Source organism: Euprymna scolopes, chromosome 1 (genome assembly GCF_053919585.1).
Source record: "Euprymna scolopes isolate OS-2025 chromosome 1, ASM5391958v1, whole genome shotgun sequence".
In the NCBI taxonomy this organism is placed as follows: Eukaryota; Metazoa; Mollusca; class Cephalopoda; order Sepiida; family Sepiolidae; genus Euprymna; species Euprymna scolopes.
Window position 1 is genome coordinate 95,382,910 of NC_136482.1, and position 19,596 is coordinate 95,402,505.

The 19,596-nt window shown below is 31.4% G+C and overlaps 1 protein-coding gene across 24 annotated transcripts in view; it reads right to left on the bottom strand.

Annotated features, from left to right (window-relative positions):
* LOC145252331 (GATOR2 complex protein WDR59-like) overlaps positions 1 to 19,596 on the bottom strand; it is a 220,693-nt gene that overhangs the window by 100,688 nt on the left and 100,409 nt on the right. For 9 of the 24 annotated variants that reach the window (XR_013863756.1, XR_013863755.1, XR_013863758.1 and 6 more), the window contains exons 22-23: positions 4,990 to 5,044; positions 1,167 to 1,220 (exon numbers count right to left, since the gene is read on the bottom strand). The exons of 11 other annotated variants lie outside the window; for them this stretch is intronic. Coding sequence is in view for 8 of the 13 variants with exons in the window: in XM_080112896.1 (XP_079969022.1) it covers positions 1,167 to 1,220; positions 4,990 to 5,044 (109 nt within the window). In the remaining 5 variants the exon portion in view is untranslated. The remainder of the gene's footprint in view (positions 1 to 1,166; positions 1,221 to 4,989; positions 5,045 to 19,596) is intronic. 4 more of the 24 variants (XR_013863759.1, XM_080112913.1, XM_080112888.1 and 1 more) reach the window with 1 other exon arrangement.

Genomic DNA, 19,596 nt, shown 5'->3' on the forward strand with positions numbered 1-19,596 from the left:
TTTAATATAAAATATTGGATCAAATAGATTTGAAACATCCTTTAATATAAAATATTGGATCAAATAGATTTGAAACATCCCAGAACTAAAAAGACACATCTCGTCTCAACACTGATTTATTATTCATTCTTTATCGCTTATGATGAATTTAAAGATTTTTCTTGTGAAAAATTCAATATAAAAAATATTTTTTTTTACTATAATCTAATATTTTTTTTAATATCAAAAATATTTTTTAAAAAGTAAATTTACTGACAAATTGATAGTTTTTGAAAACATTAAATCTTTATCTAATTTCATGTTAGCCAGCAGGTGATCAAATTTAATAATGAAAAATTCAAAATTAAAAGCCAAAATTTTATGAAGTATTTTTTAAAAAATCTGTCATAAATGGATAGAGCATATAACAAAACATGCTTATAAATAAAATTATGTACTTTTTTTAGGTGGAACTTTTTGAACCCCTCCTCTTTTTAAAATGAAAACTAGTGAATAGTGATGGGACGATTCCAAAATTTTTCTTGATTCCGATACAATTACCAATTCTGTATTAAATTCCTGATTCCGATTCTTTATAAATCTCTAAATATTTAACTACAGGGTTATTTTTTCCTGATTTTTGTAAAAGCACATCTTAAATGCGGATATATTTTCTACAAAATTAAAAACGCACTTGTGGGTGGTAATCTATAGATTTTAGTTTTACTGGTAGTTTAAAAATCAATAAATATTTATTATTTTATTGTTACTACCAGCAATGGAAGATTTTGGTTCAAAAAAATCAAATAAAAAAGATAATTAAAAGAATTGTTTTTTGGCATCGGAAAATAGATGCAAATTTTTTCAATTCTGATACCGATACACCAAAAAGTTAAGATTTTTCAGATTCCCAATTCCAATTAATCATCCCAATACTAATTAAAGGTAAGTCATAAATTTGTGTATATACCCTATTGCTTTATCCAGAATTCAACCAGACAAAAAAAAAAAAATGGTGTTAAAACAAAATATGTGCTTTTGAACATTGCCCATTTTGCAATGCCTCACATCCATTTAACCCAAAATATTTTATTTACTTTCACCTATCTTAATTTCTGCATAAACATTAAACATGTCACTTTGCAATTTCTTGTATTTCTGAGAGATTACAAGGGGTGAGGGATTACCGTTGTCTGAATGGTTGATCCAGTTCTTTTGGCTTATTGGAGAGCCAGCAAGACCTGTTCAGAAAGAAGAAAGACACTGACAAAGAGAATATCATAGACATAAAAACTGATGTTGAAGTCATAGTTTAAGACTTGAAGATTGCTATTTTAAATCCAAACAAATTTATTTTAAAAGTACAAGTTAAAAATTTTTAAATTATTATTTCTAATCAATGTATTAGAATGTATTTGTTTTCATATTTCAAATATGTATATATCAAAATATTTTTCTGATTTTGTTCGGTGCTCCTTCGTTATAATAGCGAAATTCGAAATACTGAATTTCAAGTAGAACCAATGGTATCTACTTAATTGTGATGACATAGCAATGAAGATATCCAAAAATTACAAAAAATAAGTTTTACTGAATTAACCTAAGATTTTCAAAGTTTTCAGAAAATAATTACCTTCTTTATTACGATTCTAACTCTGGTTTCTTTTTAGCAAAACTTAATTTTCATTATTTGTCTTTGAAAACTTTTCGTTAATAATTAATTTTTTGCCCTATCATTTTTCGTAATCTTTGGAGGTATTCATTACTGCAATGTGATAATTAAAAAGATACTATTGATTTTACTTGAAATTCAATATTTAGATTTTTGTTTTTATCAGTATTAGTATTATTGTTATGATTGCAAGAAAAATGCTAGAAAATTGAGAAAAAACTTATAAAGTTTAATAATAAGCTATATTGAAAAATAAACCAGCAGGAAGATGATATAAAATATCATAGTAGCTTAAAGAACTTTTAAGTATTTTTTAACAAAATAATTAGATTGTGACATTTTTCTCTAATTTAAAATCTCCAGTTATAATTTAAATAAAATGACAAAGGCATATATACACGGGTTTATGTTTTAAATTATATGTCATATTAAGTATTTGCTAAACTAGGTATACAAATTGAATTCTTTATCTCAAGAATAGATTTTTTTTAAAGAGCTAAAGAAAAAAAAAAAGGAAAATTACTATTTGTTAGACATTAAACATTTTTTTTAAAGAATCTAGATCTGGTAAATTTTAAAACATGTAAAAATCTGTTAATTTTATTAAAAACAAATTCATTTATTAAATACATTTAAATCCCTCTTTAATAGAAAGTGAATTAAATATCTTAGCTTTCAAATAAAAGCCAAAATAGTTCGAGCAAAAATGGTATCTAAAACAATTCTTGATATATTCATGCTTTTATATAATTCACTGTTCCTAATTTTGCAGTCATTCTAATTCGGACAAAAAAAAAAAAAATAAATTGAAAAGTTTAACACTTTAAAAATAGTTTTGTTTAACTCTAATAATATATCTGCATATGAAAACAATTTTAATGTTCACATATTAAACTTCAGACTAAAAGCGTTTCAATAAATAATATGTATTATTTAATATTTCCTATTACAAGAAATACATTTAATTGTTTAATTTCACTAAGCCACTATAAACTAAGAATGAAACATTACCTTCATATTAAAAATCAATGCTATAAATGAAACAATTATAATACTGTGCAAGCTGAAAAGCAGCAGCAAATAAGCTGATAAAGCAGATGCCCAAAATAGTCATAACGTTTATTACTAACAATAATAGATTAATTGTTATATGTTTTTGTGACCATTGTCTGAAACAATGTTGATATTAATACCACGTTTTGGCTGATGTGCTTTCTAATCTTCATTTGTATTGTTCATTTACAGTGAATAAAATATGATTTGTAAATTGTATTCCTCTCTTAAATCAGATGATCAAATAATGTGACATTTATTTTTAAAGTGACGACCACTAATATCACACGATCTAAGAGTCTTTATGTATTTAAAAAGAAACATCAAAATCTTAATTCATTGGATTTTAATACAGACAGAAATAATCAACCTTCATCATATTTAACAATATGCATGAAGAAGACTGGAGAGCACATCGGCTGAAATGACAATGATCTGAAGATAATATTTTTTTTTTAATAAATAATTAAAAAAAGTGTTGTTTTTTTTAACTTAATTATTTTGATATCTCAATATATGCTAATTTCTATTTAGAGAATTAAGTTTTGTTATGTTTTTTAATTCATAAAAAAATGTTTACACAGCAATATATATATATATATATATATATATATTTTTTTTTTTTCATACATTAAGGTAATGTCCTCTGATTATGTTAAATTATTGATATAGTTGAATCCTTTTTGTATTTGTAAATTTTTCAGCGGTAATTCTATTTAACAATTTCTAAATCTGCAATAGTTAATATCCCTAGGATTTAAACTGTATTTTGTTTTCTTTGTGTATAAATGATTAAGAGTTTCTTTTGAATATATATATATATATATATATATATATATATATATATATATATATGGAAGAGCAAGAGACAGTAAGAAAGAGAGGGAATGGTATTATTTATGCATAGGTTTCATATCTAAGAAATTTTGGAATTATCTAAAAAAGAATGAAGGAAAGAATACCCTGACCAATGAGAATTAGATAAAGTTGCACTTCAATAGCAAGAGAGAAAGTGACAGCAATAAGTGAATTTTTTTTCTCTTTAATTTATTTTCACAAAAATATTTTTTTTAAATTAAAAAAAAAAAAAAAAATACATATATTATTTAAAAAATATTTTTTATATTGCCACATTAATCAAAATAGTTTACATTGCAACAAAATTACTAAAGTTAGCTATTATAAATTATCAGACATGGAAATAAACTTATGATTCATCATTTCATTCTTTATGATTATTTATTCAAATAATAATAATAATAATAATAATAGAACTTAAATCTGAGATATTAAAAAAAATAAAATTACTGGGAATACATATTTAAGATCACGATGTCCTATTACTAGAGACAAATTTAATTTTATTGTCTGATCTAAATAAATAATCATAAAGTAATGGTGGAGTTATGATTGAAATTAAAGACACTTCCCATAAGGACAGCAATAATAGTAGCATGTCAAGAACATAAATAATGTAAAACTAACAATCTAATCATTGTAAAACATTATTCAACATAAAATCTCATCTACACAATTCACAGAGGTCTACGTTCACTTGACAATTTCAGGAAGAGATACTGCAAACCCAAATCACAGAGCTTTAATAATCACATTTTATGTTACAAAAACTTACATGTACCCTTTGCTAGTTTCTATATTACAGTTGCATATTTCTTTTGTGTAACATTCATGATGTTGAAATACATTTATGCAGTTAGTTATAGTGGACCTTGTATTAGGGTTTTCGAAGAAAATTGGTCACTGATATGCAAGTTACAATCTGATAAACGACAAAAGTTTGTTTGTTTATTGCTTCTTTGCTTCTGTTTTACAGCATATCAACCTCTCTTGGGTTATGCAGAGCTAAAACAGAACACCTATTGTAAGCAATTCACTGAACACAAGTTTTATTCACAGATGGGGAGGGTTAATTATACCTTTTGTAAAAAGTATTACTGTTCAAGTGAATTTAACAGATATAATTGAATTTGAATTCTGCTCAGCCATTTCCATAGTCTGAATCAGTATCCATTATATCATACATTGCACCCCAAACTTGTTTTAATTTTTTTTAATAAAAGGCTGGGGCAGATATCACTGTTCAGTAAAAATTACAAATTTGAGTAATGCTGAATCAAATTTGTTTTTAGTAATAAGATAGCGTTGTCTCAAATATGAGCTTTGGTTATTATGTCGAAAACATTTAAACGCATTTTACATTTTGTGAAAATGGAAAAAGAGAAAAATAACCTAATGAAGAGTCTGAAAGAGAAGATCCCACTTACATAAGTCGTTCCAGTCATCAGGGCTGCTGGCCCTCTCCATGATTGAATACTCATTCTAGAGAGAATCATAGAGCAGCAATGATAAAGATCAACAAATACATTTTTTTTTTTTTTTTCAATAAATGTAAAAAAATGTTTACATATTTTTTTTTTATAATGTGCAATATAAATCTTTTAAAAAAAAAAAAAAAAAAAAAAAATATATATATATATATATATATATATATATATATATATATATGCTTAGAATGAACCTGCAATAAACTAAAAGCAAAAACAATAAAATATAGAAATCTGTAAGTCATTGTTTGGTCGATTAGTCTCTGATAGGTTCTTGATTGAACATTATGAAGCAAGTTAATATCAGTACTTACTTGTTTACTTGGCATTCACCTTAGAGCGCTTGGGCTAGCTCCATCCAGAGAATTTGCCATGTTACAAAGAAATTCTGACAAGTGCAATGGTCCACCACAGTTGTAGATACAGTATTAGCCAATCATGATTCCGGTGAGGACCCAGAATCAACTCGGCATCATGTTTCACCGTTCTGAGCCAGGTTTTCAGCTAACCTCTGCATTGTTTTTTTTTTTTTTTTTTTTTCAACCCTTAGGAGGAATTGATTCAATGACTTTGTGAATGAAAGCATCTGGGCGGCAACAAAGAACATGAATAAACCAGTGAAGACGTCTCGAGAGGAGAGCTTGTTGCAGAGAGGATATGTTGCAATGAGAACAACAACAGCATTTGAGATCAACTGCTGCCAACAGATACAAAGGATAATGATCAAACACCTCAAGCTTTCGTATTCACTCATTTTATAATGTCCAATCAAGAACCGAGTAATGAAACGGTTACTTACAGATTTCTGTATTTTATTGTTTTTGATTGGATTTTCTTGTACCCACAAAACATAAGTGGATACCTTACTTTATATATACATATCACGCTGGTCTGTTTTTCTAGCAATTATCAGGCGCACATCAGTTGTACCATCTCTATGTAGCTTGTTTATTAATTTTAATATTAATTACAAACAAGTCACAAAGTCAACAGACTGCCTACTAATAATTGCAAGAAAAGCATTAAATGGACCGAAATAAAATAGTGAAGTATATATTATAGACATACACAGACATATATATATATATATATATATATTTTTACAAGGTAGTCACCACTTATCAAGGCACGGAAGCCACTCGGGGATAAGGGTTATTGTGTGTACAGTACGTTAGTTTTGGAGATCTGATAAAGTGTCTTACTTAAGGAGGCGGTTCATCAGGAATTTGTTCACATTGGACTTGAAGACATCCAGGTTGTAGTCAGGTGGGAAACAGGCAACCGGAACAGGCGTGCACTTCTAAGAAAGAAGCTTTGTTCATGGAATGTATGTTTTGATTTTGGCACAAATAAGAGTGGGGAAAATTTTTGACAGTGGTTTCAGCCAGGCGGGTGTTTATCGTGAAAGATTGGCGACGCGGGGACCAGAGATTGGAGTTCAGACTAACACCTGCCATGGTAGTAACGATAAAACAAAGACAAGCTCGCAACATCTCTCCTGTGGGAGAGAGGTTGCAGGAAGGAGAAAAGGGCATCACCCACTAGGCCACGAGCCTATTTTGTACTCTGTCAAGGCAGGATAGGGTGTTTTTAGCAGCTCCTGCCCAGACGTAGCAGCAGTACTCCATCCTTGGAGGTACTTGGCTTTTATACAGATAGAGAATTGCATCAGGGGTGAGATATCTTTTGGAGCGGTAGAAGGATCTTACCATTTTTCCAGCGATCTTGGCAACTAGCTTGATGTACGTATTCCATTTCAGGTCAGGGGTAAAGGTCAAGCCCAGAAGCTTATCAAAACATGGAGCTTCCCCTAAACGAAAGCCACCCATATCAATTGATACAAGATGGGGATCAGAGCGTTGATGTAAAGATAGGAGCTTGGTTTTAGATGCATTAAAAGTAACCAGCCACCTCCTCCCCCACTGTACCACACGCTTAAGATCAGAGGAGAGAGAATCTGAGAGAACTTTGTCATTTACGGCCTTTGATGTGTTGCCATAGATGGTCGTGTCATCAGCATAGATGTCAATGAATGATTTAAGTATGTGTTTTGGGAGGTCATTGATGTATATCAGGAAGAGAGTTGGGCCTAGGATGGACCCCTGAGGGACTCCAGCATTAACTGCTCATCAACTACTACTCTTATGAGCCTATCGGAGAGAAATGATTTTATGATCGAGAAAACATTTCCAGTTATACCGTAGCTGGAAATCTTGTGAAATAGGCCCTTATGCCATACCTTATCGAAGGCCTTTGATATGTCAAGAACAATTGCCCTACAGAGGAAACCTTTGTCAAGAGATTCGCTAATCCTATGAGATATAACCGTTAGCACATCTGCTGTAGATCTGGCAGAACGGAAACCATATTGCATGTCAGTAAGAAGGCTATTTCTGCTGAGGTGGTTGACTACTTCTCTATTTAATATGGATTCCAGCAGCTTACTCATGACACTCAGGAGACTTATTGGTCTGTACTGAGAGGGAGATGACTTATCACCTAAATTCTTAAATACAAAGCATACTGATGAGGTTTTCCAGGGTGTTGGGAGCACTTCTCTTTAAGGCAACACTTAAACAGTTTTGTAAGTATGGGGGCAAGTTCTAGTTGAAGCTTTTTCAGCACAATGATTGGAATTCCGTCAGGGCCAGTTGCTTTACTGGAATCAAGGTTCTTGATTAGCTTGGCGACCTCACGCACAGATATTTGTATGTTGCATAGTGTGTTGTCTGTTATAAGAGGGAATACGGGGAGTTGATGGCCTTCGTCACATGGGGTAGAATTAGCTGCAAAGTTCTTGGCAAATAGTTTGGCCTTGTCTGATGCTGACGAGATGACCTCAGGTCCATTGATGATGGTTGGGATAGAATGTACGCTTCTGTTCAGGATCCTGTTTGCTATTTGCCAAAATTGGTAGGAACCAAGCCGCTGCTCAGCTACTTTGGATTTAGCGGACTGAGCATAAAGCTCTCTTGCATTTTTTATTACTCTTTTGCAGTGGTTGCTGGCAGTCCTGAAGGCAGCTTTAGTCTCAGTGCATCTATTATATTGGTAGCTATGGAAAAAGTGATTTCTGTGCGCGATGGTAGCAGTGCATTCTGGGGAGAACCATGGCTGGCTGTTAGGTTTTTGTTGGAATTTTTTGGATGATATGAATCGGTCTATGCCTACAATTAGCCATTCGGTCAGGTCTGATACTATAGAGGACACATCTTTTTTAAACATGGAATGCTGTGGTAGATCAGATATAAGTGTATGGAAGCTATCTCAGTCAGTGGTAGAGAATCGATATACAGTACGGTAGAGAGGTACATCTCCAGACTTATTGCATTTCGTTTTTATCTTTATCTACGTGGTCAGAAGATCCCAGAGAAGACAGAACAAAACTTGAACATAGCTCAGGGGAAGTTGTGAGAAAAAGGTGTAAAAGGCTAGCATACTGATCGGAAGTATCGGGCACTCGGGTGGGTTCATGGACAATCTGGGTGAGGTCATAGGCAATGGCAAAATCATGACAGAACCTCCCCTCATCATCTGTCTTGTTAGAGTGGGTTAGCCATTCCGCATTGTGCACATTGAAGTCACCACAAATGTGGATGTTAGCTGAAGGGTGAGCAAACAGGATGTGGTCAATTTTTTCAGATATGCTCTTAAGGATAGTAACTCCGCTGTTGTGGGGGCGATAGAGAGTAAATATAAATGCAGTGGTGTAAGCAAGTGCAACCCGGAAGCACATATAAGGTAAATTAGGGTCTCCTACCACACGGAAAGCCATCTTTAATGTAAGCACATATTCCATGTCCATGACGATCTTGGGGGTCAGATTTAGATGTTAAGTTAGAGTATCCTTTAATTATGAATTCGTCAAGGGAAGCGGTCAGCCTAATGCCAGTTTCATTTAGGAAGAATATGTCTGGTTTTGTCTCCTGTAATTGGGTTTCAACCTCTGGAAGGTTGGAACGTAGACCCCTGATATTGAAGAAGGAGACATGGTAGTAGGGGTCTATGCTGGAGGATGGGGTTTACACGTGTTATTTTTCTGGAGGTATTTCATGTTGAGGATTGGGATTTGTGGAACAGGTCGACAGACTTGGTTAGAGCAGGACAGAGAGGGAAGGTAAGAGAGAAAAGGAGAGGAAGATTTTTTTTTTTAATATATATATATATATATATACATACACACACACACACACACACAATAAAAAAATATGGAGTACATTAAACATAGAATTTCATATATATATATATATATATATATATATATATATGCCATACCGAAGCAACATTCATCCTGGATGGGTTGAACCAGTTTCCTCTAAAGGAGGAAGGTTCATGGGAACATCAAATTCACATGATCTCCAGTTGTTTGTATATCCCCGTCACAGGAGATGACGTTAGATTTTTGCAGATCTTGCTGTTGATATCCTCCTACATTAAGTGCCTGAGTCCCAAATGGTCACCCATTTGATACTGACCAGGCTCAACATTGATTAACTTTAGTGATCTAATGAAAACCAATGAGTCAACGTCATCATGCTATATATATATTAATGTTGGGACAATTAATCAAAATTATAACTTTTTCAGGTATCGGAATCAGTATTGGAAAAATTTGAGCCTGATTCTTTGACTTTTTTCTTTTTAATTTAATTTTCTATTGCTGGGTAATGTGAAAAATCAAGATGGAAATCTCCCAAAAATCTTGGTAATGATGCTTAAATGGAAAATATTAAGTTTTGCTAAATTAATAAAAAATTTATAAAAGTAGATGAGGACTTTCCACTACCTGCACCCCCACCCTACCAACTGAAAGTATTCCGTTTTTAAGATATTTTGGAATCAGAATAGTTAATTGTATTAGAATTGAGAACAGAATCTGTAATTGTAACAGAATCGGGAAAAATATTAGAATTCTCCAATCACTAATATATATATATAGCCAGAAGAGTTTAGTTTCCTAGAAGTACATCCAATGAAACAACATGTGTCTAGCAAAGAGTTCTCAATGAGTAAACAGAGCAGGTACATGAAATTTATTTATACAAACATTGATGGCTACATATGTGCATACATGTTTCTGTAATCACCCGTGTTGTGGGATTACGTCTTCTCAACGATAATTCTTGGCCTGAAGACGTAATTCCCCAATGCGGGTGATTACAGAAACATGTATGCACATATGTAGCCATCAATTTTTGTATAAATAAATTTCATATATATATATATATATATATATATATATATATATTAGTGATGGGACGATGCCAAAATTTTTCCCGATTCCGATTCCGATTCCGTTCAAAATTTCCGATTCCGATCCGATTCCCGATTCCGATTCTTGTAAAATTTATACATATTTAATTAGAGATTTTTTTCGTTTGTTTTTTCGTAAATTTTCAAATTATTACATAAACCCCTGGTTAATGTCCGCGTATATTTTATCTCAAATGTTTGCCTTGTAATTGATTAAAAATTGTAACACAACAAAACATTTATTTTGATTTTAAAACAAAGCTATATTGTACAAGTTCGTATTTACTGTATAACATGCTACTTACATGAATAGTGGAAAATATTCGAAGATTGGTAGGCAAAATAAGAAAACGATGTAAGGACAATATATTTAACAACGCCACTTAGCAAAGCCACATCTCATTGTTACGAACGAATGTCTAAATAATAATATTACTATTATGAAAACCATTTTTAACGTGAGATTGCATGAGCTTTCTGTGCTTTCTCTCGCAGCTAAATCCCTATTCCAAAATGAAATATTACTTTTATAGATTACGTGTTAGAACATTTTTTTAGTTGGCGGAAAGAAAAGCGATCATTTAGAATTTAGAGTGTAAGATCAGTTTCGAATATAAATTTAACGTAAAATGATCATCATTTCTGGCCATCCTAATTCTTTATGGATATTAACTAAAGTGTTTCCCACTAAATTAAGTTCGGTTTGCAACGTTGTAAAACCATGTGTAATCGCTTAAAAAGTAGACACCCTATCCCCAATAAGCGCACATAATTTAAAATTGGTAACACACTACAGCTCATGTTACGTTATATTTATTTGTGAAACTGACCGTCTATTTTAAATTCCTAATCGTTTTATATATATATATATATATTTTCTAATCATGAGTGTTTAGACAAATATGAAAAAATGAGCCTAAAAAAGGGGTAGTTTTTAGCCATAAAAGTTCCCGGGGGGCGCAAACCAGAGTTTTGCCAGGGTCAGCGATACTGAATTTACATTTGCAACAATTGCCTTCACATTTTGGACAAGTTTCAGTAAAATCTAATGGACGGGAAAAAAGTTATGGGGCCAAAAGTGTCATTTTTGCCATTTTGGGCATTTTTGACCCATTTTCAGCCCCTGGGGGAGCAACGAGAGTTTTCTTAAAAAAAAACTCGATGTTGTGCACATCTACGTATTGGAGTACAACTTGTGGCAAAATTTCAGAAAAAGGTAATGGACGGTTATCCGGGAACCATCCGGACGAACGGACGAACGAACGGACGAACGCCACTGAAAACTATAGTCCCTCTCCGATAAATCGGGGGGACCAACAAGGAATGGGCAAAATTGTGAAAAGGCTTGGCCTTTGATTTAATTTGAAATATGCTTCCAGTGTGATTTTCTTTGATTCTGCCGGTATTGTTTATGTTTATACTTAAGGATTGCTACGACGGCGCCAATGCCGTCTGAAGCCGAGGCCTCCGTGAGATATATATATATATATATATATATATATATATATATATATATATGAAAAAGAAATTATATTTACATTTAAAAGTCCCCCCTCATTGAAATTCTACTTTTGGACGATATTTGTAAACCCACTAAAAACCAAATTATTTTTAGATCTAGGATGAAGCTCTAAACTGTCTTCACGTATTAAAAAAGGGTGCTTGTGCAGTTTACACTATGTTAAAAAACGAAAAAAAAAAAAATATATATATTCTACGTACTCGTTATGGAATGAAGTTCTCATAAAAAAATCACGTAATTTCATCAAATAGTTTTTTATTTTATGCCGTAAAAGCGATTTGGGAAATTCAGAATCTTCCTAAAAAAACTGCGATAATTAGTCAAGGGAGCGTAAAACAAAAACTATTTAATGAAATTACGTGATTTTGTTATGAGAACTTCATTCTATAACGAGTACGTAGATCTATAGAGTTTAGTTTTACTAATAGTTTAAAAGAAATAAATATTTATAATCGGTACAAGCAATTGAAAATTAACTTTTGAAAAATATTCAAAGAATCGATTTTGGAATCGGAAATTATACACAAATTTTTCCGATTCCGATGCCGATTCCGATTCCCCGAAAATTACCGATTTAACCGATTCCCGATTCCGATTCATCGGCACAACACTAATATATATATATATATATATATATATATACATACACACATACACTAAAAAGAGCCTTGTTTACTTATCTCCTGAAATTTAGTTCAATCTTCTATATATATATAAAAGGCAAAATGTGTGTGACCATTTTTTGTATGTCTCGCAAAGGCTTTTTTCGCACGCTCCGTGGGGGTTACGATGGCTTAGAACTATTTATCTACCCGCTAGATAATAATATCTATGATTTGGGAACGCGGGTCGCCTCTACATTTATTTACGTTGACTTTTATGAGATTCACGCTATTTCGCTGTCTTTTTTTTTTTTTTTTTTTACACATAGGCATCACCACATTATCAAGGCCAAGAGGTCACTCAAGGATAAGGGTTAAAGAGTGTACAGTAGAAATTGGACATTATAGTAATCATTAGTAATGAAAATTTGGTAAAGTTGATAACTTATATGGAACGGCTCGTCAAGAACTTATTTACATTAGACTTGAAGACAACCATATTGTAGTCAGCCGGAAAGCAGGAAAACGGAAGACAATTCCACAGGCGTGCAGTTCTAAGAAAGAAGCTTTGTTCATGGAATCTACGTTTAGGTTTAGGTACAGATAAAGAGTGGGGGGAATTATTGATAGTGTTTACAGCTAGACGAGTGTTTCTTGTGAAAGTTTGGCGAGGGGGGACCATAGATTGAAGCTCATTCGAACACTTTCCATGAAAATAACGATACATCAGAGACAAACTCGCAACATCTCTTCTGTGAGATAAAGGTTGCAAGGAAGAGAAAAGGACATCTCCTACGAGGCTACGAAGTCTATTTTGAACTCTATCAAGGCAGGCCAAGTCCTTTCTAGCAGCTCCTGCCCAGATGTGGCAACAGTATTCCATCCTTGGACGTACCTGGCTCTTATATAGATAGAGAATAGCATCAGCAGTGAGATATCTACCGGATCGATAGAAAGATCCCACCATTTTTCCAGCGGCCTTGGCAACAGATTTGATGTACGTGTTCCATTTAAGATCAGGAGTAATGGTCAAGCCAAGAAGTTTGTCAAAACTTGAGGCCTCCTGAAGACGAGAGCCATTCATTTCAATTGATGCCAGATGGGGATCAGAATGTTGATGATGTAAAGAGAGAAGCTTGGTTTTAGATGCATTAAAAGTAACCAGCCACTCCTTACCCCATTGTACTACGTGCTCAAGATCAGAGGAGAGAATTGGAGAGAACTTGGTCGTTTACTGTCTTAGATGTGCTACCATAAATGGTAGTGTCGTCAGCATAGATGTCTACAAATGATGTAAGGATGTGATTTGGAAGATCATTAATGTAGATCAGGAAAAGAGTTGGGCCCAGGATGGACCCCTGAGGGACACCGGCATTAATACTGTGAGCTTCTGATTTTTGCCCCTCAACTACTACTCTTATGAACCTATCAGAAAGAAATGATTTAATAATTGAGAAGACATTTCCAGCAATACCATAGCTAGAGATCTTATGAAGTAAACCTTTATGCCATACCCTATCAAAGGCCTTAGATATGTCAAGAGCAATTGCCCTAGAAATGTGGCCTCCGTCGAGAGATCCACTAATCCTATGAGATATAACTGTAAGCACATCTGCTGTAGATCTAGCAGAACGGAAACCATATTGAGTGTCACTAAGAAGGTTATTTTTGTTGAGATGGTTGATTACTTCTGTATTTAACACAGATTCCAGCAACTTACTCATGACGCACAGGAGACTTATTGGCCTGTACTGAGAGGGGGATGAGCGATCACCTGAATTCTTAAATACAGGGCATACTGATGAAATTTTCCAGGGAGATGGGAAACTATTCTCCTTAAGACAACGTTTAAACAGTTTTGTAAGTATGGGCGCTAGTTCAGGTTGAAGTTTTTTGAGTACTATAATTGGAATACCGTCAGGGCCAGTTGCTTTACTGGAATCAAGGTTTTTGATTAGCTTGGCAACATCACATACAGATATACGTATATCACATAGCGTGTTTTCTGATACAGGAGGAAATATTGGGGGTTGGCAGCCTTGATCGCAAAGGGTTGAATTAGCTGCAAAGTTCTTGACAAAGAGTTTGGCTTTGTCTGATGCTGACGAGATTACCTCAGGTCCATTGATAATAGTTGGGATGGAGCACACGCTTCTGTTCATGATTCTGTTTGCTATTTGCCAAAACTGGTGGGAACCAAGCCACTGCTCAGCTACTTTGGACTTAACAGATTGAGCATACAACTCTCTTGCATTCTTTATTACTTTCTTACAATGGTTGTCGCCTGTCTGTCCTGCTTTTTAGTATAAATAAAGTTAAACTAAACTCAAACGGACGTGTTCTCTGCATCACGCTGGGAAACGTCCAGAAGCAATCAGCTTTAATCAATGTGGGGACAAAGTCCTCTTATATCAGACAATTGCTAATCAGTCTGGAAAATGGGGAGCTGGTTTCCCCCTCCCCAATATTTGTTGGGGAAAAAACCAGTCAAAGTTGGGTAAACAAACCCAAGTTAACTGCGTGACTTCTATTTGACCTCAATAATTAGGTCAAATAGAAGCAGCAGAGTTAACTTTTATTGCTGCCACCTGTCAATAGTTAAATAAATGAATTCAAATGTATTTCTCTTGTATGTCTCCGTGGCCCAGTGGTTAATGTCGTACATCTTTTTTTCACTTTCATTTCCAACTTTGCTTCAAGGGTTCGGGTTCGATCCTCATACTCACCTACCAAAACTTTTTTTTTTATTTTACCCCCCCCCCCCACTCCCCGGAGTTTGGATTTACCCAAAACCACACACACGTCTCCAAACACCAAGGCAACGCCGGGTACCCCTTTCTAGTCTATTATATAGATCTGTTTAAATATATGCATGTACATATGTATGTTTGTATGTCTGCCTAAAACTTTTGGCAGAGGCGACAGATTTTCACGATATCAGTATCATTTTGAAGCTTGATGTCTCGGACGACAAATATTGAAAAATTGGGCAAAAATATTAATTCCTTCACCTTCAACTGGGCAGTTTTCTACAAGGAGATGTTGATTTTTTTTGTGAGCCATTTTTGCAAGTCATCATATCGGTTGGATTGACTTTGCCTAATTTTAACGTTCCAAACTTCCGGTCGCATCATGGAGTAGAGGTAAGACGTCAGATTTTCTTTCACTTTCTTTTCTGCCTTCACACCATGCGTTCAAGCCTGCCCGCCTGCCTACTGACACTTTTTTTTTAATGCTCAACACATACTTCCAAACACCTGGACAACACCGGGAACCCAGGCTAGTATTATATAAAACTAGCTGTTTCGTTTGTCTGTTCTATGTCAGCTCAACTCCCTTTTGTGTTATTTATATTTGTATTTAAATGTGTGACCATTTGGAAATTACAGTTACCAAAGCTTTAAAGTTAACATGATTAAAAACTTCACTTGTCTAATATCCTTAGGCAAGGTATGAATCATCTCTTCTACCCCTAGCTAAAGGAGAAATATTAGGGTAGACTACCCTCAAGCCTTGATAAAGCAACTAGTCAAGAAGGAAACTCGAAACTTACACCAATCTTCTGTTTATCCAAGTATATATTGTTTCGGTTGCTTTGGATTTCTTCTTGCCATTAAACTTAAGGAATGCTGAGTTTGGGGAAAAGCAGCTGATGATTATGTAACCTTTATAAACTCATCACATATGAACTATTTCAGCCACAAGAACCAATGGTGTAATGGATAAAGTAATAGGTAAAATTCAGTTGTAAATGACACACTTCTGGAGGTTGAAGGTTCAATCCTCAGCACAGGTGATACAAAAAATGAAATTGTGAATTTTAAGACTTCTGCCTGGTCATGGCTGATAGAATAAAAACATGCTACTCCCATGAATAAAGGTTCTGTTTGAAATTCTGTGCAGATTTCTGAGTTTGACAAGATACACCTGAAGAAGGTTGGAGGTTACATCAGCTGAAACATTGTGCAAATAACAATCAAGATGAGAACAGTCGTCTAAATAATCAGAATAATATATTTCAGCCATTGTATCCTTCTGCATATTGCAGTTTGTACATTTCTGAAAATTAGTACTGAAACCATCATCATATTTATGATGGAATATTATTATTTTATTAAATTTGTACTGAAACCATTATCATATTTATGAGGGAATATTATTATTTTATTAAATTTGTACTGAAACCATCATCATATTTATGATGGAATATTATTATTTTATTAAATTTGTACTGAAACCATTATCATATTTATGAGGGAATATTATTATTTTATTAAATTAGTACTGAAACCATCATCATATTTATGATGGAATATTATTATTTTATTAAATTAGTACTGAAACCATTATCATATTTATGATGGAATATTATTATTTTATTAAATTAGTACTGAAACCATTATCATATTTATGATGGAATATTATTATTTTATTAAATTAGTACTGAAACCATCATCATATTTATGAGGGAATATTATTATTTTATTAAATTAGTACTGAAACCATTATCATATTTATGAGGGAATATTATTATTTTATTAAATTAGTACTGAAACCATTATCATATTTATGAGGGAATATTATTATTTTATTAAATTAGTACTGAAACCATCATCATATTTATGATGGAATATTATTATTTTATTAAATTAGTACTGAAACCATCATCATATTTATGATGGAATATTATTATTTTATTAAATTAGTACTGAAACCATCATCATATTTATGATGGAATATTATTATTTTATTAAATTAGTACTGAAACCATTATCATATTTATGATGGAATATTATTATTTTATTAAATTTGTACTGAAACCATTATCATATTTATGATGGAATATTATTATTTTATTAAATTAGTACTGAAACCATCATCATATTTATGAGGGAATATTATTATTTTATTAAATTAGTACTGAAACCATCATCATATTTATGATGGAATATTATTATTTTATTAAATTAGTACTGACACCATCATCATATTTATGATGGAATATTATTATTTTATTAAATTAGTACTGAAACCATCATCATATTTATGACGGAATATTATTATTTTATTAAATTAGTACTGAAACCATCATCATATTTATGAGGGAATATTATTATTTTATTAAATTAGTACTGAAACCATCATCATATTTATGATGGAATATTATTATTTTATTAAATTAGTACTGACACCATCATCATATTTATGATGGAATATTATTATTTTATTAAATTAGTACTGAAACCATCATCATATTTATGACGGAATATTATTATTTTATTAAATTAGTACTGAAACCATCATCATATTTATGATGGAATATTATTATTTTATTAAATTAGTACTGAAACCATCATCATATTTATGATGGAATATTATTATTTTATTAAATTAGTACTGAAACCATCATCATATTTATGACGGAATATTATTATTTTATTAAATTAGTACTGAAACCATCATCATATTTATGATGGAATATTATTATTTTATTAAATTAGTACTGAAACCATCATCATATTTATGACGGAATATTATTATTTTATTAAATTAGTACTGAAACCATCATCATATTTATGATGGAATATTATAATTTTATTAAATTAGTACTGAAACCATCATCATATTTATGATGGAATATTATTATTTTATTAAATTAGTACTGAAACCATCATCATATTTATGATGGAATATTATTATTTTATTAAATTAGTACTGAAACCATCATCATATTTATGACGGAATATTATTATTTTATTAAATTAGTACTGAAACCATCATCATATTTATGACGGAATATTATTATTTTATTAAATTAGTACTGAGACCATCATCATATTTATGATGGAATATTATTATTTTATTAAATTAGTACTGAAACCATCATCATATTTATGACGGAATATTATTATTTTATTAAATTAGTACTGAAACCATCATCATATTTATGATGGAATATTATTATTTTATTAAATTAGTACTGAAACCATCATCATATTTATGACGGAATATTATTATTTTATTAAATTAGTACTGAAACCATCATCATATTTATGATGGAATATTATTATTTTATTAAATTAGTACTGAAACCATCATCATATTTATGATGGAATATTATTATTTTATTAAATTAGTACTGAAACCATCATCATATTTATGATGGAATATTATTATTTTATTAAATTAGTACTGAAACCATCATCATATTTATGACGGAATATTATTATTTTATTAAATTAGTACTGAAACCATCATCATATTTATGATGGAATATTATTATTTTATTAAATTAGTACTGAAACCATCATCATATTTATGATGGAATATTATTATTTTATTAAATTAGTACTGAAACCATCATCATATTTATGATGGAATATTATTATTTTATTAAATTAGTACTGAAACCATTATCATATTTATGATGGAATATTATTATTTTATTAAATTAGTACTGAAACCATCATCATATTTATGATGGAATATTATTATTTTATTAAATTAGTACTGAAACCATTATCATATTTATGAGGGAATATTATTATTTTATTAAATTAGTACTGAAACCATCATCATATTTATGATGGAATATTATTATTTTATTAAATTAGTACTGAAACCATCATCATATTTATGATGGAATATTATTATTTTATTAAATTAGTACTGAAACCATCATCATATTTATGATGGAATATTATTATTTTATTAAATTAGTACTGAAACCATCATCATATTTATGACGGAATATTATTATTTTATTAAATTAGTACTGAAACCATCATCATATTTATGATGGAATATTATTATTTTATTAAATTAGTACTGAAACCATCATCATATTTATGATGGAATATTATTATTTTATTAAATTAGTACTGAAACCATTATCATATTTATGACGGAATATTATTATTTTATTAAATTAGTACTGAAACCATCATCATATTTATGATGGAATATTATTATTTTATTAAATTAGTACTGAAACCATTATCATATTTATGAGGGAATATTATTATTTTATTAAATTAGTACTGAAACCATTATCATATTTATGACGGAATATTATTATTTTATTAAATTAGTACTGAAACCATCATCATATTTATGATGGAATATTATTATTTTATTAAATTAGTACTGAAACCATCATCATATTTATGA